Source organism: Haliaeetus albicilla, chromosome 3 (assembly GCF_947461875.1).
Source record: "Haliaeetus albicilla chromosome 3, bHalAlb1.1, whole genome shotgun sequence".
In the NCBI taxonomy this organism is placed as follows: Eukaryota; Metazoa; Chordata; class Aves; order Accipitriformes; family Accipitridae; genus Haliaeetus; species Haliaeetus albicilla.
In genome coordinates this window covers 21,233,836-21,260,887 of record NC_091485.1, presented here as the reverse complement: position 1 = coordinate 21,260,887, position 27,052 = coordinate 21,233,836, and the positions used below count along the sequence as shown (strand labels likewise).

At 37.7% G+C, this 27,052-nt stretch overlaps 1 protein-coding gene across 12 annotated transcripts in view; it reads left to right on the top strand.

The window, feature by feature from the left end:
• Nucleotides 1–27,052, top strand: part of PTPRM (protein tyrosine phosphatase receptor type M) — a 500,309-nt gene that overhangs the window by 91,643 nt on the left and 381,614 nt on the right. For all 12 annotated transcript variants that reach the window (XM_069779033.1, XM_069779028.1, XM_069779026.1 and 9 more), the window contains exon 2: nt 22,606–22,728. In XM_069779033.1, the coding sequence (XP_069635134.1) occupies nt 22,606–22,728 (123 nt within the window). The remainder of the gene's footprint in view (nt 1–22,605; nt 22,729–27,052) is intronic.

Below are 27,052 nucleotides of genomic sequence, written 5' to 3'. Positions count from 1 at the left end.
GAAGTTTTCTTAGAAAATATTATATTTAGCAATATATATCTTGTTTTTCTTCTTTTATGAAAGAAATGTTTTTAAATAATTTTCAATATGTGACTTTGATACCATGTTAGCTAATTCCTCAAAAAAAAGAAGAAAAAAGTAGTCTTTCCTCTCCCAAAGTTCTCATAAAGTGCTAATAACAAACATTTTTACCAGATACAGGTTCAGTTACTTTATTTAAAATAGAGATAGTAGCAATTGTTAGTTACATACACGCATGCATTTGTTGTTGCTCTTAATGTCAAGGGACTTAATCTGAAACATTTTTGGCCTGCAGCTTCTTTATCATAATTGTAGAACATCATGCGGTTCCAATGGAGATGGATTTAGAGTATTTATTGACTGGATGTTTTTCGTGAAACAGAGGTGGTGAACAGAAAGAATTCATTGAAATTCAGTAATGTGCATAATTCATCTATCATAATTTAACAAATGGAAAAGACTAAGACAAGCTTCCATCCATCACAATTATTTAACTGCACTCCAGGGTGAGTTAAATTGTATTAAACAACTTTCGGCTTAACAGATTTGGAGAATTATATTGAGCAAGTTGTATCGTTTCTGTCAGCTTAGTGCTACTGTTCAGTGATTTACAGTTTTGACATTTGTTGCAAAACATTTAATTTGAACTAGAGATTTTTCAAAGCTGTTTTAAAAACAAACTTGCATTATATGTGTCTAGCACCTAAATAGCAGCAACCAAACCTAAATTGGAAACAATACTACTGTAAATCTGAATTGTCCTTTAGAGGTACCTGCTTGTTCCCTGGATTGGATGGTGGGGGGCCAGGGCCTTAAGGGAACTGATTTTCTAATTTAGGCAGTTGTGCCCAAAGTCAAGGGGAGGTAAATCCTATTGAAGTTTTGAGACTCTTTAACCCTTAGGTTTGGCAGGTGCCTCAGTTTCTTTCTTGCCTTGTTGACATGAATAAACTATTGTCTGTTGCTTGTGTGATAGTTTAGTCAAACTAAACTTTCTCCCCATTAATAGGAAACAAGCTAAATAAAGAAAATCCAGTTAACGGAGTAGTTTCTTTGTACTTTTCTACATAAGTGACAATTAGCTGTTTAATCAGATTCACATGTGTTGTGTTAGGTGAGAAAAAGCTAACGCATTTTTTCTGAGTTCTGATACTCCACAAGAGACTTTCATAGAAAAGAAATTGTGACGTGCTAACGCTGAATTCCAGGCCTTGGCACGTGATGATTTAGAGCGAGTATTTGCTTCTGGACCATGTCACTGACTGTGAAGGAGGCTAGCAAAGATCAGTAGAAATTATTGAGAAGACAGAGTAACAGCAATGCTGGTAGTGACTCCACAGGGTGGGCTACACAGCTGTTGGACGCAGCCCAGTTCTGCAGCTTATGGATTGACATGTTACAGCACTGTTGCCAACTGCAGAGGTGTCAGGCTTTCTTCTTTAAACCGTTGGACCTAGGGCATCAGTTTGGAGATTCTGGCTGTACTGTAAATCTACATCCTTGGCTGCATATCAGTGTAACTGCATGGGTGTGATTCAGCAGCATTACTCTGCACTGTATGGTTGGGCTTGAAGAAGTTTAGGACCTGCCCCTAGAAATGCTACATGGAGCAAACTGTCGGGCAACCCCCCCCCCCCCCCCCCCCCGGAATTCTGCTGGGAAGCTGTGCTGAGCACAGATGTTGGTTTTGAAATGTTGCAATTGTATTTTCAAAGGAGATTATAATTTTGCATGTAGTACTGCAGTTTCTCTTGCACTTAGGCACAAAATATAAGTATCTCTGCAAGGCATTTTAGTTAAGGAAAAAAAAGAAGAAAAGGGCGGGGACAGAACCACAACTTGTGGGTATTGAACTACTGGTGTTCTTGATATACTAACATAAACTCCATAAACTCAAATTAACATAGTTTTGTTTCATCTTAATAGTAAAAAGTCATCTGCACAGATTTGCCCTGGTGTCAGTTTAGGGACTTTGCAGTACTTATTCCGTTGGTCAGTAAATTAGCAACACCATAAATACATGTCTGTGAAATGCTCTTCTGCATTATTCACAAGTTCTGTACTGATTTCAAAATATCCAGAGAAATCCTTAAGATATTTCCACCTGGTGGAATTTTTATTAAGTCACCAGAACATTTTTTAAAAGCTTGTGTTGTATTTTGTCTCTCCTTAAGTGTAATAATATGATACAAACTTAATAGTTTTAAAGCACTGGTGTTTAAAATAGTTCTTTCACTTTTTTGCATCTTATTGTTCCTTCTCTTATTGTCTGTCATGAGGTCTGTTCTTTGCAGAAGAGTCTGAAAAGGATTCCATTCCTAATCCAGTCCTTTTCATCTTTCCTGGATTATCTCCTTTACTCTTTAATGCACCGTCATTATGCTGAGGAAGTTGCATCAGTGCTGTCTGATGGGGGGCAGTTAACTCCTTTTAAGTGCTGTTCTCTACACTGATCTTCCTTCTACTCTTGCCCACTCTCCTTGATTAGTTAATCTTGTTACCTTTTTTTTTTGGGTGCATCTCTGGTGCTTTCTTTTCTCTCATACATGCATACCATCTCCAAATACTTTAATATATTCCTAAAATCAGATGTGTTCTTTTCCTGCCATTGCAGAAAAGTGTTGTGTACGCCACCTTGTCTTCCTCCATCAGTTACTGCAGCATCTGCTGGTGTTCCTTTGTATAGCCCATTTGAAATCCAAAGTCTCATTCCCTGCCATCATGCTAGAATGAGTGTTCATACTGCAGCTTTTCCCTTGACTTGCTTTCTTCACTAAAAGCTTTCTGCTGTTGGCTTTTGTGGATTATCAGCAAGTTTGCTGTTGGCTGTGTCTACATCTTTCTTCCTCCGTTCCTTCCCTGCAGGATAGTTAGCTTTACCTACCCGCTACTTGAGGTCTTCTCGTAGCTGTCTACAGGCTATCTTCCATGCCCCCTAGTCAAGGGACTTCTTCCACATGCTGTCCTCATTCAAAAAACATCTTCTAACCTGACACAGAGATTATGTGCAAGTAATTAGTCAGCTGATTAGGATGAGAAGCAGTGAAAGGCAGCCTAAGATGATACTAATTAGGGGCTTTTGGCAATGTAGTGGAAGATGAACAAAGGTGATTACAGAGAGATGGGCCTTAAAGGCAAGGATTTACAGCTTTTAATAAAGGATTTACAGTACAGAAGCTGTTGTTGATTTACCATCTGTGAGAACTGCTGCAGCAGTGTTAATTTGAGATGTTATCTTGAGAGTCTCTTCACAAGTAACTCAGTGTGATAGTGGTGTGTCCTTTTTAAAATAGTGAAGCCGTCTTTGTTGCTTCATTTTTTGTTTGTCTGTTTAGGGTGGACCTTCACAGGGATTATTGTTTGCTGTACCAAAAAGACCTCAAGATTTCTTTCTTGTCAGGTTTGGTGAATGTCAAATGGCTCCACATAGTGCTGAGGATATTGTAATGCAGGAATTAGTTCCCTGCAAAGACAATGCCAGAGTTGGGGCATTGCCATATGAGCCATAATGTCAACAGCAAGCAAGCACATAAGGAGGCTTTAGTGCCTTTCCCCAGCAAGGAAGAATGTGATCAGAGGGCAGCTGAGTGTGTGTGCATCATCCCCCGTTACCCTCATGTCCTGTATCTACCTGGCTCTGAAGTTTGGTTAGGTAAAAGGATGGACTGTAAGTAGGCCATTTCTTCTGTTTTAATATGCTTATCTTGGGAAAACAAATCAAAACAAAAAACAATTGAAAAAAGGTGCAAGGGTTGGGGTGGGATATGGGTGAATGCCACTAGTCCTTTGGGACTGAAGAACAGATCTACTGCTGAAAATTAGTGAAGGAGGAAAATTACTTTAGTATTAGTATTGCACTTACCTTAAATAAGTCTTCGGTATCCATGAATTTGAAGCTAAACTAAAAGACTTTTTAAAAAAATTGGAAGGTAAATATGCTAAACAACAGTAAGAAAAATAAGAAGTACAAATTTTATGTCGTTGTGGTTGCTTTAGTTTAACTCTTGGTTGCTCTTAGGCTTAGCTGAGGTTGGGGCGAGAAAAAAAGAGAAAAACTGCCTAAGAACATGGGAAAATATTGCTGAATGTAATGTGTGTATAAAATGTGGGACACTTGTCTTGTAAATGAGGCAATTTTCTGTAGAAAGGATATCCATGATTTTGTAGTACTCTCACAACTGTGGAGAAACAGAGGTGCATTTTTTCAACTATGGTTTAAATTTTACATCAATAAAATAACCCTCTAAGGAATAGAAACTATTAAACTCATTGAAACTGGCCATTCATCCAGCAACTACTAGTCTCAATTTTAAAGAACAAAAGCTTACAAATTTTTCCTCCAGAAATTTCTCATGCACAGAATTTCCTGTTTCCATGAATGTTTGTTCAGTCCTTTATTTACTTTTGTTGAGCTCTGTTTCTGTAGCCCCATTGTTTGCAAATCAATGCCTTTCTAAATAAAATGCTGTCGTTCCTGCAACACTGCTAATCATTTCATGCCACAGGTGAGTTATATTGCAATTGTTTTTTCCTTTGCAAATGAAACATGTGTGTGAAAAGGGGTGTGTGTGTGTGTTCCTAAAAGTCTCAATCCAGCTTAGTGGACTTATTTGAAAGGGCAGTGACTTAACTGATAGTAGGATGTTTTGTGTTACAGGCGATTGTTTTACATCACTACTCTGAGTGTATGGCTAAGTATGTTATTTTCATGAAACATTTTGGATTGGTAGGTTCTATATAAAAATATCTGTATTACTGTTTTTATGTTTAAATCTTTCTTTTTTTTTTTTTTTTTTTTTCCTCAGGTAGGATAGACCTTGTAAAGAATTTCCCTGCTTCACAATTCAGAACTCCTTATTAGGTTAGGAATTGCCTGGTACTGTCGTTACTAGTACTGTTGGCAATTTACTTACTAGCATCATAAAACCGCATAACTATGTTGTTGTGCTTGTTTATCATGACAATAAGACATTTCTTTCTAACAGTTCATGGGTGCTTACTTCTGCTTCCAGAAGTAATGTGGATTTGGAAGTATCAGAGGAGGAGATAGTCAAATTTATATGCAGAATGTTACTAACTGCAATAATAGAATTGTTTGGTTTGCCCTTGTTAAGAAGGGAGGAAAAGTAAAATAAGTTATAAAAATGGAGAGGAAGTGGGGGAAAGAGGGGAAGGAGAAATGGATGTGCATTAAGAAAAGTTAGGAATTGTTTAAAATTGGTAAGACAAACCATTAAAAGGGTGAACGGGTGACCAGATAATCATAAGTCTGTCAAGCAGACATTAATCTGGTGCAAAGTAATAGAGTGGATACCTGGGAGCCAACGGTGTTACATATCTGTAATTCTTCATTAATTAATTTCAATCAACACAAGGTTATGGGAAAGAATTTTTTTTTTCTCAAGAGAATGTGATGTTTTGAGAGAGCACATTTGACTTTTCAAAGATAAGTGACATTTAATATTTGTAAAATCTTTGATTAGGTACCATGTGACATTCTGATTTAGAATTGGTATGATATAGAGTCATCAGCATACGTAAAGTGTGTTTTAAAAAAATAGCTAACAGGTCTCAATAACATAATTGTAGTCAGTAATCAATGTGGGGTATATGGAGGCCCTCTGAGGATTAAGTTTAGATCTGACAGTGTTTAACCTTTTTATTAGTGATGAGGAAGAAATATTGAGTCATTACTGATAAAAGCATGCAGATGACAACAGCAGTAGTGCCATGGTGAGTAGTGATCAGAGGAGAGCTAAGTGATCTTGAAAGCTAGAGTGCAAGAAAGCACTGTATATTTTGACATAGAAACAAAGACATACCTCCAGCCTAAAGAAATACTAGCAAGGAAGCAGTGATTGAAAAAGACTTGGAAGCCATGCTTTCTGATGTCTGATCAGAAGTATCTGAAACAGGAGGAATATTTGGCATTATTATAATGTCAGTGGAATACTTGATCGAGCTCATGCAGCATCACAACTCGTGAAGGACAACAAACTCAAGGGAGCTCAGAAGAACTATGTTGAATCATTGAGTGTTTGTAAGCACACCTTTGAGATTCCTTAAATCTGCCACTGGAATCTATCCAATAAATCGAATTTACAATATTTGATCTTGGTTTGCAAGCGTGCTGTAGAGAACTGCTGTTTAATAATTGAGGTGACCCACAGAGTAGCAGGCCACTAGTAAAACAAGCCTGAGTGACTAAACAGATTTAGACTGAGAATTAGGTGAATTCATTTTTGGAAGAACTTAAGGGTCGAAGTGGATGTTCTTTTGGTACCTGTGGTCTTGATGGAATGCACCCATGAGTGCTGAGAGGGAGCTGGCTGATGTCATTGCAAGGCCATTCTTCGTAACCTTTGAAAGATCACAGTGACTGGGAGAGGTGCTTGAGAACTGGAGGAAAGCAAATGTCACTCTTATCTTCAAAAAGAGCAAGTAAGAGGATCCAGGAAACTACAGGCAGGTCAGCCTCACCTCAGTCCCTGGGAAGGTGATGGAGCAACTAATTCTGGAAACCATTTCTAGGCATATAAAGGACAAGAAGCAGTCAACATGAATTCACCAAGGACCAACTTGATAACCTGCTATGATGAAATGACGGGCTTGATAGATGAGGGGAGAGCACTGGATATTGTCTACCTTGACTACAGTAAGACTTTTGACACTGTGTCTCGTAAGATCCTCACAGAGAAGCTGATGAATTATGGGCTGGATGAGCAGGTGGTGGGGCTGGCAGAAAACTGTCTGAACAGCCAGGACCAGAGAGTGGTGATCAGTGGCACAAAGTCCGGTTGGAGGCCACTGACTGGTGGTGTACCTGAGGGGTGTATACTGGGTCCAGTCCTATTCAACATCTTCATTTAATGATCTGGATGATGAGGCAGAGTGCACCCTCAGCAAGTTTGCAGATGACTTGGCTGATACACTAGAGGGTTGTTCAGCAAGGGGAAGTGCAAAGTCCATGCACCAGTACAGGCTGGGTGGGAGCCGCCCAGCCGGAGACCAGCTTTGCAGAAAAGGGCCTGGGGGTCCTGGTAGATACCAGGTTGACCATGAGCCAGCAATGTCCCCTTGCTGCAAAGAAGGCCAACGATGTCCTGGGCTGCATTAGGAGGAGTGTTGCCAGCAGGTCGAGGGAAGTGATCCTTCCCCTCTGCTCAGCACTGGTGAGGCCAGACCTGGAGTGCTGTGTCCAGTTCTGGGCTCCTCAGTGCAAGAGAGAGAGAGACATACTGGAGAGAGTCCAGTGATGGGCCACAAAAATGGTGAAGGGACTGGACCATCTCTCATATGAGGGAAGGCTGAGAGAATTTGGACTGTTCAACCTGGAGAAGAGAAGGCTCAGGGGGATTTTATCAATGTCTAGAAATACCTGAAGGGAGGGTGCAAAGAGGAGGGAGCCAGGCTCTTTCCAGTGGTGCCCAGTGACAGGACCAGAAGGAATAGGTGCAACCTGAAAACCAGGAGGTTCCCTCTGAACATCAGGAAATGCTTTTTTGCTGTGAGGGTGACTGAGCACTGGCACAGATTGCCCAGAGAGGTTGTGGAGTCTCCAACCTTAGAGGTACTCAGGAACTATTTGAGCGTTGTCCTGGGCAACTGGCTCAGGGTGGCCCTGCTTGAGCCAGGGTGTCAGACCAGATAACCTTCATCCTTAGGGATAGTAAAAAGCCGTCTGGGGATGCTCCTGAGGAGCCTGCTCTAGGTCAGTGTTCTCCAAACTCTTTTGGTCAGCCACCCCTATCAGTAAAAATTTTTCAGCGTGCACTCCCAGTATGTGCATATTTATTTATAATTTATATACACATGCTACTATACAAATACAATTAGTACAGTTAAAACATGCACGAAAAAGGTTTAAAAAGGATGATATAAAGATGAAATAAACAATGTGTTTCAATTTTATTTTAGTAATGGCAAAAAACCCCTTTTTGTTCTCCTAGTTAAAATATTGCTATTAATAATACATTTTTTAGGGACAGCTATGTGATTGAATGTCCTTCATTATTTTTTAGAATCTTGGTTTAATAATTTATGATGCAGCAATTTGAAGATCTGCCTGTAAGTTCAGTTTATTTCAATATTGATAATTCCAAATTTTTTTGGCCAAGTTCTTGTGAGATCTGATTAGGTCATCACTGTTGTTACCTCGTAATGTGGCTGACAAAGAGCTCTTATTAAGGAGAAATGTCAGCTCTGCCATTTTCTTGTTGTTGGCTTTTGCTTCCATTATTATTATTATCATCTTTAGTTTCTTTGCAGGAATTTTTTTAAGCCACTTGTCCATTTTGTGAGGGTTTTTTTACTTCAGTTAAAACTAGAAAATATCCATAAATCCACTTAACCAGGGACACTTGAACTGCAATACATTGCAATTTGTTTAAAGCAAATGATAAGTGAGAGCGTCACTGTCATCCCCTCCATGGAAGGAAGACATGACCATCTGACATATGGACCAACTGAGGGTGCCAGTGTCCAGCTGTACATTAAATATTAGTAGAACTTAATTTCTTTCTTATTTTTATGTTAAAAAAAAAAAGGTAGACATTCTAATATTTTCTTCCTACACCCCAATGGATTGTCTTGCATGCACCCCACTTTGGAGACCGCTGCTCTAGCTTGTCCATATCTGGGACTCCAGAAATCCCTTCCAACCTCAACCCTTCTGTGACTCTGTGATTCAAGAATCTAAAAATGCTGAGAAGTGATTTTACAAATACATTTAAATGACATGCTTGAGATGATGTTATGGTGATAACTGGATTATTCTGTCAAAGTGCCTTTTTCAGGGAGGAAGACAAACAAGAAGAGGACACAATAGCTATATAGGCATAATCTTCAAATTAATACCAGGAGACAATTGTAGGGGAGTGTCATGCTTCCACACCTGAAGCTGAAAAGAGAACTGACTCTCTTGCTAGTTCATGAGGGCAGTACTTTGAAGGGCTGTAAACAGCTAGAAATGTTTGCTGAAGTGAGAAAGATTGAACTAATCATCAGGATCTGTACAGCAATAGGGAGGGAGGGGGACAGAGAAGCATTTTGTGAAGGAAGTTTAAAAACAAACAAACAAAAAATGGCTATACCTCCAAGTCCTAAAATTGTTAAACATTATGAAAAAAAAAAAGCCATGCAAAACACACTGTCTCACTGTGTTAAACTCTTCTAGTATGTTTTTAACTTGAACAAATAACACTTTGCTTTTCCAAGCCATTCAGTTGTGGGCTATTGCCCTTGGCTCCAAAGGGAGCAGAGGAACTTCAAGATGTGAATAGGCCAGGCTGGCTGAGAGTAGGATGGGGGACTGCAGTCCATTTGACATGACAATAGGAGAAATATTGAATGCTACCCACGAACAGCGTTGAGAGCCAAGACCTGAAATGGTGCTCAAATAGATTATTAAAGAAGAGAATGCAGTTAGCTCAGTAACTCTGACATCTCTATGATTTGGAATGTTTAAAATCTTTGATTGCATGTGTTACTAAAGGATACGCTCTGGTTCAGGCAGGAATTAATAAGTCCTGAAGTCTATGCTGTACGTTGGGTTAGACTGGGTGATGACAGATGAATGTATGAAAGTCTTGCATCCACTTGAAATATCCCTGTGTTTGGACTGCATTGACACTTGACACACAATTCTTAGCACCCATTGAAGTCTTTAGAACTATTGGCTACCTCAAAAATAGAGGCTAAACATAACTTTTGTTAAGATTTTTAAACATTTAAGTATGATGCATTTACGTAAGAGAAAATTGCCCCAAAAGCTCAATTGTTTATTGTTTTCTCTGTAAGTAATTAAGGGTAAACTAAGATACTTTGAAATACATGTAAAAATATGTATGTATACACTGTATATATAACAGATTATAGGATATTAGTAAAATACTATAATAAAAAGTGGGTATTTTTGAGTAATTAAGCCAAAAACTCTGAGCTAGTCTAATCTGTCATAAATCAGTGATACCGCCCTAATCTATACTGTTTGGAGACATGAGCATACATTTAGCTTTTTTTAGATTATCCTATCATGAAGCGAACTTTAGCAACAGAGAGGGCAAGACCTTCCCAATGTAGTAACATACTGGGGTCCCCGGAATATCAGACCTTTTTCACAAAGGATTAAAGATCCTTATCCCAGTGTTATGGCCTGGATAAAACATCCCTTTCATCAGGCATGGAGCAGGAATTAGTAGAAAACAAAAATAATTTGAATCAACCTGACAGTCATTGGATTTGCTAGTACTTAAGTGCTACAGTCACTCGCATGCAGACCTGAAGTGGTTTCTACAAGGTTAGAAAGCGTGAAGCTCTGTGGCCTCCATGTGTCTTTTTGTTGTGGTACAACATTTAAGTGAGTTTAGTGCTGACTTAATCCTCTTATAAGCAAGAATTGGAAGTAATTATTTTATCAGGGTAGTGTAGCAGTAGTGTGCTGTTCTGCTATGTGGAAGAATCAAGAGTTCACTCTTCAGGTCATACGAGCTTGGGCTTGTAAATGCTGCAGCAGTACTGTTTTTAATGCTCTTAAATGTGGGTCCCTGTTATAGCTGACAGACCTTGTGAAAATATCAGCGGTTTCTAAAATTAATTGTTTCTTCTCCTTCTGGGAGGAGGTTATAGATGTGATGAATGAAATAAAGTATAATTTATTGCAAGAGATAATGAAGAAGAAAAAAGGCAGTAGCTAAATACATTTAAAAATAGAAAGTTATTTATACCTGTAGCACAGTGAAAGCCTGTTGTGCTGACTGAATTTAACAAGCAGACCTGGGATTCAGCCTTGGCGCTGCTAACGACTGGAGGCGTTATTGATGTAGTGAACTAATTACCCATGTGATGAAGTTGCCTGTTGGAGGTTTTTGACTGCTTCACCACTGTGACACGTCCTACAGGTTAATTCACTGAGCAGCACAGGTAAAACCTCCAGATGGAGGTCCTGCTCTCTTTTCATCCAGGCACAAAGGGTTGTACTGACAGCAGTAACTAAATCCAGATGAATATTTTCCTGAATTATTGATCGAGTAGCTAGAGTTGTGTCATAGAACTAAATGGTTTGGGATGCATTTATAGCAGTTCGTACTCACTGCATGGGAAAACGCATACACAGTAACTTTAAAAAGCAAAACAAAATGAGTAACAGCCTTTCTCATCTGAAGGAAAGCTCCCAGATCAAATGAGGAAAAGTACAGCAGAAAACCCGTAGATTTAAAAAAGGAAAAAAAGAAAAAAAAAGTGGGGGAATTTTTCGATTAGCAGGCAGGAAAGGGGGTGCATGGGCTTAAATATCTGTTTGAATTCTTTCTATGTATAAAATTCTTTTATGGCATTTGTTCTCAAATGTCTCAGTACACACATTAAAATTCAGAACAGAAACAGCTCATTTAATTAGGTGATAAACTATTTCACTTAAAATTTATAGGGGAAAATACCATTTTGTAAGATAGTCTAATAACAAATGGAATGAATACCAATGTGTCCTGTCTATTTTTTTTTGTTTGCTCTACCCATTGATGAAGTAGAACATAAGCTTCAATATATTCTGTCCAAAACTAGACTGATATATCAGGCAGGAGAAGTATAAAATCTGTCCTAATATTATTAGTTTTATGAAAATATTTTAAGGTGGTGGAATCCTTTTTACAGAAATGTTTATTGTCTTGGGTTTTGGGGTTTTTTTTGTTTTGTTTTGTTTTTTTTAATTGTGGTATAGCGGAAAAGCCTCTGAGACTAGCAAAGCTAACGCTGCCTTTTTCTGATACTTAAAGCTAGTAGTGTGTTGTAAATAGTCAGGATTTCTCATCCAAGCTTAATATGCTGTTATCTAACAGAATGCACTAAGTGTTCTGTAATAACTGCAGAACTCATCAAACAAATGGAAAGGTTAGCCCTGAAATCAAGCGTCAAACTTTTATTTTCTCACAATCAATAGGCAAGTAATGCACGTTGGATTTATAATGATATTGAGATTGACTGCTTAAATCCTTTTTAGAGTTCAAAGCTGGAAACAGATTGTGTGTAGAAGCAATCCACAGTAGAGTTTCTAAGTAGGGGCTTGTGATAAATAAGTGAAATTGGGTTTGACTGAAATGGCCCATCAGTCCCATATGGGTTTAGCAGGAAGATTTCAGGCTCAAAAAGACAGGGGTTTGGAGAAGCAGCAAGCATTGGTTTCACATCACCTGAGATTGCTTTGTGGAGTCTGTCTTCTGGGAGGTGTAAAGACGAGAGGCTCATTACAAATGAGCAGAACCAGGGAGAATGGTTGAGCTTCCAAGTACACTTGTGGTTTTTAGCTTGAAGTGTTTAAAGGTGAAGATACATTTTAAAAGCTCAACTGGCAGGTAAGAAGAATGCTGTCAGGATTCTCAGTTAAATCCCTTTCTATATAGATAAACAGGATATTACAGTAGTTTTTTGACAAAAGCAAAAAAACCCCCTAAAACCACAAACCCAAAAAACTTACTCAGCTCAGAATGTCCTGATAGTTGGATGAAATGATAGTTAACCTCTCAGCTATCAAAATTGGATTTGATAAAACCAGTTGTCTTCAGTCCTGCTATCTGATAGCTTCAGAGGCAGTATTAACTGTCTGTAAAAGTTGTGGAAGCCAGGGAAGAAATGAGTCTTGGGGCTCACTTTGAAGATATTCTACACTGTACTAGGAATCCAGCCATGGTATCTTAGTTTGTTGTGGGCCCATTGTCTTAGAGCTGACTTTTACCCATTCCAACACTTTGAACTATTTTGCAGTGTTGTATTTTTTGACCTTAGAAAACCATAATGATACTGAGCTTTAAAATCAGAATTTAGCTTCTTATTTGCTTGTTATTCTGATATAATCTGTGCTGTTAACAGATACAGTTATAGTAGTTATACAGCATCTAAAGTAATTTAAAATATCACAGATTTTGATTTTTCTATGACAGCATGAGGGTTGTTTGTCAATGTCTGTCCATTTACCTAACGCTGTAAGGCAAGGAATGAACAAAGCAAGTTTGACCTATGAAGTAGCGCTTTTGTTTGTTCAGTCAGAGCAAGTGTTTTTTAGCTCAATCTGAATTTAAATTTATGTGATAAATGTGTTGAAGCAACATAGTCTTTTTCTCATAGTCTCATAGCATGGAATGCAGCTGAAAGCTGATTTATTGTGTGAAAACTTGTATGACTTGGCACAACCATAGACAAAAGAACAGTGGCTGCTTACTGTGTTGCTTATTGTTGCCTTCATTCACACCTATTTATTCATGCACAGCCATTACAACATGGGGAAAAACTTTTGGGGGGATAATTGAGTAGCACAATTTTTAACTAAAAATGAAGGTGTTGGATTTTAGTAATTTTAAGTGCTATTTTTCAAAGTTACTGAAAAGAACCTTAGTGAAAATCGGATTATACTGCAGTCGAGAACTTAGTAGCTTTGTGAGTTGAATAACTGGCAGTGCTGGTTGTGGGAAAGGTGGTTTGACTGTCTTTTATTAGACTGTATTTCCCTAGAGCCCTAGGATGGATGTAGCATGAAAAGGTTTGTCCTCATGACAAACTGAAAATCTAATTCAGTGTTTCAGGAACAGATGTTAGAGAAAAGATCTGGTATGGTCTCATAATCATAGTCTTGATGATTGTATGTTTCTTAGGTTACACTGTGTTTTAAATAAAGTGTCAGTGTGAGAAGACCCTTTATTATGATGGATTTTGGCTGCGAGGTGTGCATTTCAATCCCTTCCTCCCAGCTGGGGGGGGGGGGGGGGGAATGGATATAATATCCCCACCATGTTTTTTCCTTCCTTCTGAATTGCATTTTATTTCATCTCAGATTTTCAGTATACACATTTCTTTCTTGAATATCAGCTGCGCAGTTTTGTATTGTTTTCCAAATGCCTTCCCCTGCTCTCCTCTACCCTTCCCCAGACAAATTTTCTGGGGCAGCTCTACTGTGCTGTATTTCAGTAATATATGAAGATGCTGAGGTACTTGGGTGAGGTGAAAGGAAAAGGAGTAAGCAGTTTTTAGGATAATAAATGTAAAAAGTGGAATTAATATGAAGCTACTGAAAGCAGACAGCTGTCGTCTTTCCTTTTGTTGAAATTTGCCTGTCTTCAACAGATCAGTGCAACTGCTTACATCCCTTGTAAATACCATATCGAGAGATTAATGGTGAGTGATTCTTGAGTTTACCCTTTGTCAAGGCAGCTCTTTACCTAAGGAAACAATTTGGGAATTTGCCTCTAGGCCTTGGTAGCTCTATAGGAGCAAATGAAGCCAGGAAAAAAAAAATCAAATTAGTGATTTCTTACTGTGTTTAGATGTTTTCTTTTTTAATTCCAGCTGCACATGCTTGGCTATGTTTTGGTGATAGCTCTCCTCAGTGAACTGAAAGGAGAAGTGAAGGCAAAATTGCAGTAAAATCCAAGTGAGGAAAGGATAGAGGAATTCTGTGTAATAGGGGCAGCTTCTGTTACCAACATCAGAAATCACAAATAGATGCTGAGTGGAAAAGAGATAACTATGGTATGTATTTTCTCCCTTGGCTGACAGAAGGGTGAAGTGCTGCAGACTACTGCTTCAAAGTTGCAGCAGGCTAATGTATGGTCCGTGAGTTAGACTGAAAATTGCCCTCTTTCTTTTCTTCCCTAGGGAAGAGTACAGAGAACATTGTCATGTGTTTTACTGTAGTTTTTCAAAACAGAGGTGTCATTTCAAGTCCTTTAAGAGGGTACTGCATGTTAACTTGTCAAAAGAAAGTATACCTAATTGTTACCTTCTGTATATATTACTGCAGTATGTACATCGGTTTCCCACCCTCCCAGTATGTCTCCATTTCAAGTAAATGGGGAAGAAAAAATACTTCTCCCACATCTGCTTTCTGTAGCATCTGCTTTCTTTGCCAACTAAGATGATTGAATTCTTTTACACATTTAATAAAGGGGGCTTGTGCACTCCTGGGTGGTAGGTATAAAAATAAATTAAGTGAATCCTACGATATAAACTATATGAAGGAGGTGTTCAGTTGCATTTTTTTTTCCTCAGGAGGCTTATTCTACTGCCAGAGTATCTTTTAAAATTTTAATTCTATTTCAAGTATGTGAAAAGAAGGTTCCTTTTGATAGCTATTTGTAGGTCAAAGCTTTATTTTGAGACATTTCAGGCAGTTTATAAGTGAGACTTCTGCATTTTGAAGCATGGTTTTGTCATGTAATAAACAAGATACAAAACATATGGGAAATCTGCCTTTTATTTATTCATTTTTGTAGTGGTTTTGACTACAGTCCAGAATTTCAGCATGTTGAGTCAGCTCCAAAACACATGTACATCACCTGTCTCCCTTTTGCATCTACTATGTCCAATGTGATCTTTTTAACAAGCTATATACATCTGTAGGTTAAATATATTTTACAAATTGGACTTCTAGTTGTTTTTAAAAAGTCATTCGGAAATACTTATCTTCTGGAGATTCTTTTTTCTTAGAAGGCTTTCTTTCAAAAAAGTTACCATAACAATATTTATTACATTTATAAAGTGAATTCCCTGTTCTGGAACTTGATTTAAGCATTAAATTAATAATTAAAAAGGTACAACGGTATGTATACAAACAGAAATGAAAACTAAAAAAAAAACCCCAAACCAAAACCCCACACAAACCATCAGAAAACTCCCAACCACTAAAATTTGTCCATGGCAGCTATTTGTACAAGGAATGTCTCTCTTAATATTAACTTGTGTTGGACTGGAAGACCAGCTAGTAGTTTTAACACCCAGCATGATATCCTTCTGTATTACTAAAGCATAAAATCCAAAAGACTTTTGCAAATATGCTACTTTTAATAATACCTTTCAAAATAGGTTTTCCTAAATACATTTCTCCATAATCCTGTACTTACTTTAATGGATTGAGTGCTCGAATGTTTCTTTTGGTAGATGTGTTCTAATTAATGACAACTGCAGCAGGGATATAATTTGGTATGTAAGCATACATGTGCACTTGGCCATGTAATCCATGCCATACATTAAAAAAAGCTATCACTAATACTGTAAAATCAAACACCTGGACATTAAAAAAAATGCCAGAAATTAGTTTGCTCACAGAATGTTAATGTGCACCCATTTTCCCATGGGCCTCATAAATATCCACTGATAAAAAAATGACACAAATCTATGGATATTATTTGCTTACACGAGATGAGTGATACTTCTTTTAGGAGCTCTTATTCAATGTCTTGTCTTTTAGCCTTCGTGAGTGGTGTCTGCTCCTATGTCTTGGTATCTAAAAGGAGTTTAAATGCACATTTTGAGAGGAAGCTGTTCCTTTTTTTCAGGGCTTTTCACTAGAGTCCAGGAATCCAAATTTTGGATTATTCTTGGTATCTATTAAACAAGTACAATTTTTTAGAAAACATTTTATTTGCCTAAATATGGGCAGGTTTCCAGGGGAGGTTAGAACTGACAGATATGTCTTCCATAAAATGCAACTTTGCTACAGTATCCCGTGTCACCAAAACTGAAGCGTTTTTGGAGACATTTGTGTTGATTCAGTTTCTGTCAGGTAAGTGGAGGGAGAACAGAGAGAAAAATTGTAAATGTTTTATGAACATGCTGTGAGCTTTTGAAGTCTCATAAGTAACATCTTTAAATGTTTATCCGATACGTTTTTTTTTCTGTATACTGTCATCACCTGCGATACTGCTGGAATTGAGTCTGTGAATTTGGAACTCTCTAGCACTCTCATACCACCTCTTCCACATATCTGAGCACAATTTTTTATCATTTTCCATCTGTTATTCTCTCTTACAGCCAGGATTAATATCTGGCCTTTCTTAGGTGCAAAATGTATCCTTTTACCTCATCATCTTTGCTCTGGCTCATGAGATGTTTCCAGATAATTCTTCCATCCTCTGCCTTTTTCAAAACCCTTTCTGAGCACAGCTGCAATCAGAGAAGTTCTTTAATTGTAGAATGTGTTTCCTCTTGCTCTTCTCTCTCACCCTGATGCGTATGCAGACTTGTCAAAATGTAGATACTGTTTTAAATTAGATCAACTTTATGCAGCACATGTTTTTTCAGACTCCCTGACCAGTAATCTAGATTACAGTATTATTTTACAGCTCTGAACACTTGCCTCTAATATAAATCAAAAACTTGGTATATTTTGAGAGAAAATAAATATTCCATTTTAAAACAGACTACCCACTGCTGAAAGTGGGTACACTCACCTGTAAAGCCTGGATACGAATTTTTGGTGTCCATATGTCACTGCAGATATGTGGCAGCTCTGCATGCACTTTGGAGGCACACAGAGAAGAGTTTCTTTTGCGAGCTATCTCAAAGGTAGCATGTCTGGAAAGTCCTTTTAATGTGTAATGCTGTAACACCTTCGAAAGGGCCTTTTTTTTCTGAGAATCTACACACAAAGCAGAATACAGGCAGACCATTATGTCCAGTTTCTAATACGTTCTTTAAACCTTCCATTTATGTAGCTGTAGTTAGTTTACTTGAAGCTTTATTGGCTCGACCATTTATTGATTTCAGAGGTGAACAATTGTGTATTAGACAATTTTTGTCATCACCCTATCTTTATTAAAAGTTATAAAGCAGAGTAGACCTGTCGTACAGGTTTAGAGACAGCATTTTAACTTTTTTATGTTAAAAATTGTCCACTGAGTCCTACTTTTGCTTTCTCTGTTAGCCAGTTTATAATTGAGAATGGCTTTTTATTTTCCACATTATGACTTCTTACCTGCCCCCAAAGGAGTAGTTGTTCATTCTCCAATTTGATGGTTTGTCAGCTTAGGGGCTCAGGATACTGTTTTCTTAGTGCTGTCTTTCTCAGATCATTTTCTAATTGTTGTGAGAGTGTCTAGGTAGGACGATTGCCCTGAAATCTGAAACTTCAAAAATGTAAAAGGGAGCACAAGGCAGCACGGTAATGCTGCCTCATGGTCCTGAGCATTAACCCTTAGAGGGTGAAAGCTGACTCGTTCATGGTCTAGTCAAGCTTAACAATTGCAGTTTGTCACAGTTTTCAGTTATTTCACTTGTCATTTGCCTTGGTTTGTTGTGCAGGTGATGTGCTTGGTCCATTGCTGTTGGATGCAGGGATGTTCACGAGGACAGGAGGGAACGTGGCTGGCTGAGGAATGCTATATTCTTGGTTTGGGCAGAGGCTCCTTTTTATAGACAGAAAGAAAGGATCCATTGCCTGATAGGAGATTAATCTTTCATTGCATTATCAAAGCCCCCTGATATGACATGTGGTCTAGACACCCAGCTTTCAGATCAGATATCAAAACCTTTATTTCTGTTTCAAAGAATAGCTACATTGTACTTAATCAGCGTAAACACATTTGCAGTATGAAATTGAAAATAGAGAGACAATAGAATTTAGAATACTTTTAAAATGAGATAAATAAGAATACTAATAAAATGTGGGATTCAGTAAACTCATCTTCTGGGTTCACCTATTCTGCAACAGAATTCATGGTACTATGGCAGACCAGAAACCATAGAGCTATAAAGAAAAAATGTATTTTATCCCAAAGCAGGGCCCTTGTATCAGTTCTAGTATGCACATATGTTCCTTGCTAATGCTAGTGTTGATACTCATAAGCATTGCAAGTTTCAGCACTACACATTTGGCAGCAAATTTTTGATAGGAAGTACATATTGATCTGAGATCTTTGCAATATATAAGACCAACAAAAATAAAGCAGTGCGCAGCATAACTTGAACTTTTTGCTATGTTAGTTTTTGTCACTGAACTGATTTTTGTCTTCTATTATCCTACTTTTTGATAAGGTATTCTTTGAGAATACTTTGTAACAGATGTCATAGTTACAGTCTGTAACACAGAATACTTTGAATAAAACTTTATTCACATTAGGAAAAATATAGTGTGTTCTTTATCCCATTTGCTTTAATTGGTTGCTTTCATCTTAAATTATATTCTTCCTTTAACCTCATAAATTTTTCAAGTTCTAAAGTAATTTACCAAATAAAAATAGAAACTTGCAAAAAGGACTACATTTGGTCAATGACTTAGTTATATTGAACTGGATTCATGATGGTTAAATGGAAAATTGCAGTTGAAAGAACTGTAGGCTTTAATAGACTGTGTTGCATCTTGTGCATTTGTCAATTAGGAATCCAAAAATATCTATAAAATGCAGCATAAGCCAAAGAATCTTAATGGGATATGTATCTCCTGTTTTACTTAGAAATATTTCAGTCAGGACAGAATTCATCCTTTAAAATACAGTTTGGCTATCCAAACTGTAATACCAGTGTAACAGGCAGGGAAATTGTTTTGCTTGATTAAACTATATAGCAGACAATAGGTATTTTGATTGTTATTACAAATTCTAATAGCAAAAAAGGGCAGAATTTCTCAAGTGTGCCACCTGATTATAAACAACTGCCTATCTTGGCAGTAGCTTGTCTTTCAAAACAGGGCAACAAACGGGAGACATTAAAGACGACTGAAAATTTTTCAGATTTTACAGTCCTTATTGATATCATATGTGGATAACTTTTAATGAAGTGGAAACCTTGTACAGTAAGAGCATCGTGACTAGAAAATAGGTGAAGCACTGCAAAAGGCAGGAGGGCTTGATTTAGATGCAAAGGTAGGGTTTTGTCAAATGTCATGACCCATCTTAATGTTATTTGTAATATGGTCACATGTGAGGGTCAGAACTTTGGGGAGCAGGAATAAGCCATTAGGACAGTCAATGACTCTTGATTTACAGTAATTCTTACTTGGCTAATTTGGCTAAGCTTTTCTTTTTTTTTCCAGTAAGATGTTCTGTGTTTATTCTTGGTTCAGTCTATAAACTTGCATATACTTCCAACAGCTATATATGCCATGTATGCTATTTTAATTTACAAAAGACTTTCCAAAAAGTCATGGTTGTGCAAAGCCTTCATTGGTATTCATCTTATTCTTAGTGGCTGGCTGTAGAAAGAAATATGGCTTGGTATCTGTGCTGTTAGAGATCTTCTGTAAGCTAGTCAATTCTCTGGGTAGGTGGCTGTACAATTTGATTACTCCTAGCACTACTTGCTACAGTTTGTTTATTAGTTGTGGGTGGAATTGACTTAGGAATAGAAGGAGGAGTTCAAAAGTTCTTTTTAAACTCTTCCTATAGCAGATGTGAAGATTAGATACCCATTTTAAGGAAGTTATAAGATAGTAAATTCACAGAGGTTTGGAGGATGTAAATGGCAAAGATAAAAGGAAAAAAAAAGAAATCCTGACAGAGCGATTTAGCCATAGATTCACAAGAGAAATGAAAAAAAAGCAAGCAGTGAGAAACAGTCCTGTGTTGACAGACAAATGGTCTAGACAAGAAGAACTGTTGTTCTATTTATCTATGTTTTTAACATCTCCTTAACTAGTGAGGAGGGGTGAAGCCTTTACTAACCATCTGGAATCACAAACTCTTCCCTTTTTTCCAGTATTGGACATTTTGCAGTGCTTGGCTGCACTTCTGGGTTTGAGCAAGAAAACAACTTAAACTTTTCTATATCTTCTTATTGCTAGAGATATGTATGATGTAATGAGGTAAGGGAGCTATTCTATACATTCATTAGTCCTGTGTTTGAATTGTAAACCCTGATTTATGCCAGGTTTTATTTGGGTGTATATTTTTTGCCAAGCTTGACTACATTGCACACTGTGTAACTTGATATTTAAATTTATGTCCTAGTATCATTTGCAGTACCTTTGCAAGGAAACTACCTTTTGCTTCACCTGTGGTTTGGGTTTTTCTTTTTTTTATTTTTTATTAAAAAGCACAAATAGGTCTGTAAAAGTTGATGTTTTGCTTTTGTGTCTGAAACTTAGCTTGTGGCATAATTTATGAAGTTTGAAGTAATATTTATGCAAATAGAACAAATGTGTAAATGGCTGCCTAATTTTCTAAGCCTTCCCACTGGAAATGTTGCAGGTGTTATTTGATACACTTTATACAAATCTCTTGCATTTCTGAATTTATTTAACGTTAGGAGAGAGATGATTTATATCTGTTGTTAGATACATTGGAGTTGGAGTTTCGAGTTCTTTAATGGGTTTTCTGTTCCCACTGGACTATCTAATTGAATCTTGTGCACTTAAAATTGTACAGAAAGATGCAGTGTCCAGAGGTGCCAATTTCCCTGATAAACCTAAAGCTCATGAAAACTTCTTATAGAAAGATATTTTAGAACGCAGACCAGTATAGGATGACCTGTATCCAAGGGCAGGGCAAGTACGATATGTCTATAAAGACCAATGGCACTGTAAGAGAACAAAAAATGAAATTATTTGGTGATTGCATCTAAAAATAATTTCTCATGAAGATTATATGCTTGCAAAGTGCTTGCCATGAATCTCAAAAACACGCTGGGACTTAGCTATTAGGAAGGCTGGACTTCAGTTAGGTAAAGCTTGTCAGGTGTAATGAAATTTTGTCTTCTACTTTTTGATAAGGTATTCTGTAATGCTATTTATAATGTTCTAGGAAAATTTAGATTTTTAAAGTCTTTTTTAAAGCTAGATTTTTGTCTGTTTCCTATTTTAATACAGCTGGGCAAGCCTAAGCCTGGTGTGCCTGTAGACAGATAGTAAAGATGATGAATAGCCCTAAAGTTTAGTTTTGTTTGAACAGCTGCAGAGTTTACTTTAATATGGACTGAAATATCTGTGACTGGGGTTATATTTGTTTTCCTGAGTAGGAAAGATGTCATTCTTCACTGGAGTGAAACATCAAACATCAAAGAAAACAGAATTTGGTAACCCTGTGTTAGTCTCCTGTTAGAAGAGAATGATGTAAAAAAGCTAGAAAAGTTTCCTCTGTACCAAAGGGAAAAGAGCAAACCTTTTCTATTTTCTTGTGGATGTTAGATAGCATTCTTCTAAATTTATGACATTAGACTTTTCCCTGCACCAGCTTGGGATAGTGTAAGCTTTCATAACATGTTATTCTTTTCTAAATTACCTAGAAGAGAATGGGGAAAAAGAGAAGAAATAATACTGTTTTCTTTCAGAGAGTTTGGGGCTGCACATAGATTGGCTTTTTGAGATAGATGTGCTGTATTGTACCAGAGGCGCCGATCCCACAAACACCCCGGCTGGTATCTGTTTGCAGAACAGCACACCTGAGAGCATCTAGGTCTTCCTTTACTTGGAAACCAAGATACAGGAATGGGAGCTGATGTTCCCACACTTACAGTTTTTTTTTCCTAAAATGTAGATTCTCAGGCATGGAATAGTTTGTTTTTCCTGAAGAATGCTAATCATTCAATCTTTTGATGATCTGAGTTTTACTGCTTTTTATTTTGCTGGTTTATTTTTGATACCTGATGATAGTGTCATAGGAGAAAATTTTTCTACGGTTCTAAATCTCCTCTTTTACCCTTGGGATTTTGTTCTTATGATGAGAAGGTTTTATGCCCTCTCAGAAAGTGATGATTAATGAATATATAATAATTTGTATTAAAAGATATTTAAAAATTTTACAGCCTGCATTGAGTCATGTTAGGATTAGAGAATCATAATCTGTTACCTACATGCCTTGTGTAATTTTTATCTTTGTGTTTGTTTTACAGGATGCTGTACTTTTGATGAGCCTCTCAGTTCCTGTGGCTATAGTCAGTCAGATGATGATGATCTTAACTGGGATCAGATGAACACACCAATAAAGCCCTCCTCAGGTCAAGGGATGCCATCTGGTTGGTCTTCTATTTTGCTTTGTTTCTCTTTGACATTAGCTTATGTTTATTCAGTGTTTTTTGACAGTACTATTGTTAGAATGCTACTTTGTCTAAATCTGTTTGTTTATTGCAATACTCGGATCTTCCCAGTGATTTTTGTGAGGGATATTTTGCAAAGCAAAGGTCTTCTTTCATTGTGTGGGGAACATACGGGTTAGAAAGTAGAAACAGAAACTCCGTGTCATCAGGGAAGGCAGAAAGAAAACAGAGTGATGGCATGAAAATTAATATGAAGTAGTACTAGAAACAGGCAGACAGGACTACTCAGGAAGACTCAGAGGAAGAGGGAATAGTAAGAGATAAAACAAAGATGTCCTTAGGCATTTTCACTGAAAGAGATATTAAACAAAATCTGTCCTGAAAAGAAATGGAATGTGAAAAAGAGGTGAGAGAAAAAGGAGAAGAGAGGTATCTTGAAACAAAGGGCCTCAATGTTATTATTAAAAGGCAGTTGTGATACAATTATTTAATGTACTTTGTGCACTGCATGCAGTTGGACCTAAATCCACAGCAACAACCCTTGCATTCTGCTGAACTATAAACTTACTCTGGTAATACAGTCATTCCTTTACCACTTCAGCCACACAAATATGTAAAATCCGATCATTTGTTTTAAACTATTCACTAGCCTAAACTTTATCATTCTTTTTTTCACATTTTTATCTAGGCTTGTTAAGAGTTCCCCCATGTACTGATCTCCATCTCCTGGGTGATGATTGTCTGCAGCCCAGCTCGGTATCTTCTTTGGCTTTTTAAAGACTGAGCCTCCTGTGACTACTGTCACCTAAAAGTAGCCAAAACAAAGAGACCACTTCATAAAATCACTGGTTGTAGTATCATGGGACTTCTGCATTAGACTTATAATTTAGTATAAATATGTCCAGAACACTTAAAAGCATTGCAAATGAATGTTCTGGTGTTTCACGTCCATTTCTATTAGTTCTTTAAAGCACCTGTAATGTACTTTGGCATTTGTGTAAAGTCTCTGTAATAGTTGTCCTTCTCAAGCAAATGTTTCTCATTTTTGGAGAAGGGAATTAGGAAATAAACAGTGTGAATGTTCAGAAGTGGCTATATAAACAAAACCTGAATGTATGCACTCATCACTTGTAGACTAATAAATGCACTAATGTATGATATGCACTAATCAGCCGTAGATATCATTCACTTGTAAAAATGTTCTCAGTGGTTTTCACTATAGATTTATCAATGTTGCCATGTGTTGTGGACAACATCATACCTGAGGTTGATGGTTGAACTGAAGTGCCTTTTCCTTCAGCACTTCATTTCCTCTGACAAAGGTAGGACTCCCAAATTCAAGATGAATGTTCAGTTCGCCTGAGTCCTGGCACTTGGATCGTCATGCTATATTGTGTTCATCATTTGGAATAAAGGAGGTTCTTGCAAATTCCTTTTTAAACTGGCTCTTGTCCAGTGGTGTTGGCACACACTGCTAAAAATTTTCTGGACTATTTCATTAGTGCTTAATACTGTTTCTCAAGTTGGAGCTAACACATGTAGTTTATCAGTCATCTTGGCTTGCAGTACAAGCTATACATTCTTTTTCTCAATCACACCATTGGAAATCCTCTTTCTGTTCCAAATTTCATTCATTACTCTCCCTACTTGGATTTTGTGAAAGCAATTGTCAGGATATGTTGTTCAGTCTTCTTGGCAGATAGAAGAGGTTCAAATCTATGTTCTTTTCTGTGATGACCATAGGCTTGAAGATTTTTTGGTTTGTTTTGTTTTCCCAGGGGGAGGAGTCCAGACTAGGGACTGGTATTTTTATGGAGAGAAAAATGATAGATACGTAAATTTATTTATCAGATGTCGTACAACTTGTTTCTTACTTGTCTTCCTGCCTTTTTATCAGAAGACTAAAATAATGTTCTGATGATCAAGTAAAAAAGATATTAAATTTGGTAATAAATTATATTTAGAGTTTAGGGAGCTTTAGTTCTGCCCATAAAGGAAGTGAAACATGCTTTGGGAGTCTTGGGTCAGAAGACAAACGAGTTAGTCTAAGGAGGGTTGTGGATATTGGTGCCTTAAAAGGTCAAAAACCCCTTTGAGAGGAAAAGAAATGCTCATTTTTTGCAAATGAGAAGTAGTGTGTCTAAGGGCACGATTCAGTCAAGTGGTATCTAATTTTTCCTCATAATTTCATCTAGACAGTTTTTTCCTGTTCTTGTTCAAATCATCTTCTTAATGATTTTAATTAGTTTTCAGTTAGCCTTAGCCAGAGAGTTATGTGATACACTTAAAAAATTGATTTCAAGTAGTTTGTCAGCAGTTTCTGAGCAACATATTTTAGAAAAAGTAACTTCAGATGATAATGAATAGAACATCTTAGATTAATGGTTTGTGGGGAATTTTTGGCTTGAAAGCAAAATGCTTTATGCAACAATGTTGTAATACTAGACTGAAACAAGAACTCTCAGTTCAGTAGTCCCTTGTCAGTACAAAAAATTAATGCATATAACATTCCTAATTTCAGGCAATATGCTCCAGTGAGTGAGTTGATGTCAATATATAATGTTTTGTATAATTTGGTGGCAGTCAGGGGGAAGCACAGTAGTTATGGCATTTGATTTATTTTAATCCACATGAGACTGTTGAGAGCATAGCTGTACTTAGAGATTTGGCTCGGTATGTTATTTCAGTGGGACAAAAGAAATGTCATATAACATTCATGCATGTGTGTGCACACATTAACGTACACAGTATATATTTACATGTTGGTGAACATTAATAGTTCTCTGTGAGATCTAGTTTTAGATTAAAATTGCTAAGTTGTATCAAAGATAATAAAAAGTTTCTAAAAGTTTTTCTTACAGTGGACTTCAATCCTTGTTGGACTGTTACTGTACTAGAGAAATATGAAGCTATTGCTACTAAAGTAAGCAGGCTGCTAGCGCTCTAATTTTCTTGATAAATATAAACATGAGTCAGTACTAATCTGAAGCTGCATTAAACAGACTCCAAAAGTAATGACATGTATATATTTCTGTATATATTTGTATGGATTAAATGAGAGTGTTTAAGCCACTGGTCTTCTGTTTCAAGTGTCCTGTGAGTTAGATGGAGTAAATGGTGTAGGAAGGGTGGCTCTTCCCTTTTCTCAGCCTGTCTTTCTCCTTGTCTTTCTGTTCCAAGAATATATAATAGTGTTTAAAACTACAGTTATAGAATCACTTAGTCATTATTAATGCCACCTTGCATTGTCCTATAGAATTGTTACAGCAGTTTGATATTAATGTGTTTTTATAATACACATTTACAACTATAGCTAACTGTAAATCCTCTAGCTGTAGTCCAGTAAAGATGTCTTCAGAAAAACATGCCCAAACAGTAGATTACTCTATTGGAAAGGTGTTGGCAGCAGGGCAGGGGGGCTGCAGGAGCAGCCTCTGTGAGAAGACACCAGGGGCTGGCCCATGTTGGATGCATCCACTTCCAGCTGACTCCAGTGGACCCACCACAGGGCACAGCTGAGCCCCTTAGTGATGCTGGTGGCACCTCTGGGATAGCATATTTAAGAAAGGGTAAAAAATGCTGAGCAGCAGCTGTGAGAGAGAGGAGTGAGAAAAATGTGAGAGAGGCATTGGAGCAGAGATTCCCCTGCAGTCCATGAAGACCATGCCGGAGCAGGTTGTCCCCTGCAGTCCATGAAGGACCATGCCGGAGCAGGTATCCATGCTGCAGCCTGTGGAGGATCCCATACTATCCATCCCCAGGTCAACATACCCTGAAGGAAGCTGCAACCAGTGGAGAGCCCACACTGGAGCAGGCTCCTGGCAGGAGCTGCAGCCTGTGGAGAGGAGGCCATGCAGGAGCACGTTTTCTGGTGGGACCTGTGGCCTGTGGGGTACCCACACTGGAGCAGTACAATCCCGAAGCCCTGTACCCTGTGGAAAGGACTCATGCTGCAGCAGTTCTTAAAGAACTGCAGCCCATGGGAAGGACCCACATTGGAGCAGTTCATGAAGGACTGTCTCCTGTGGAAGGGACCCCATGCTGGAGCAGGGGAAAAGTAGGAGGAGGAAGGAACAGCAGAGATGAAGTGTTACAAACTGACCACAACCCCTATTCCCCATGCCCCTGTGCTGCTTGGGGGGGAGGAGGTAGAAAAGTTGGGAATGAAGGAGTAAAGTGAAGCTGGGAAGAAGGAGTGGGGTGGGGGAAGGTTTTTTTAGTTTTGTCGTTGTTTCTCACTATCCTACTCTAATCAGCAATAAATTAATTTTCTCCAAGTTGAGTCTGGTTTGCCCCTGACAGC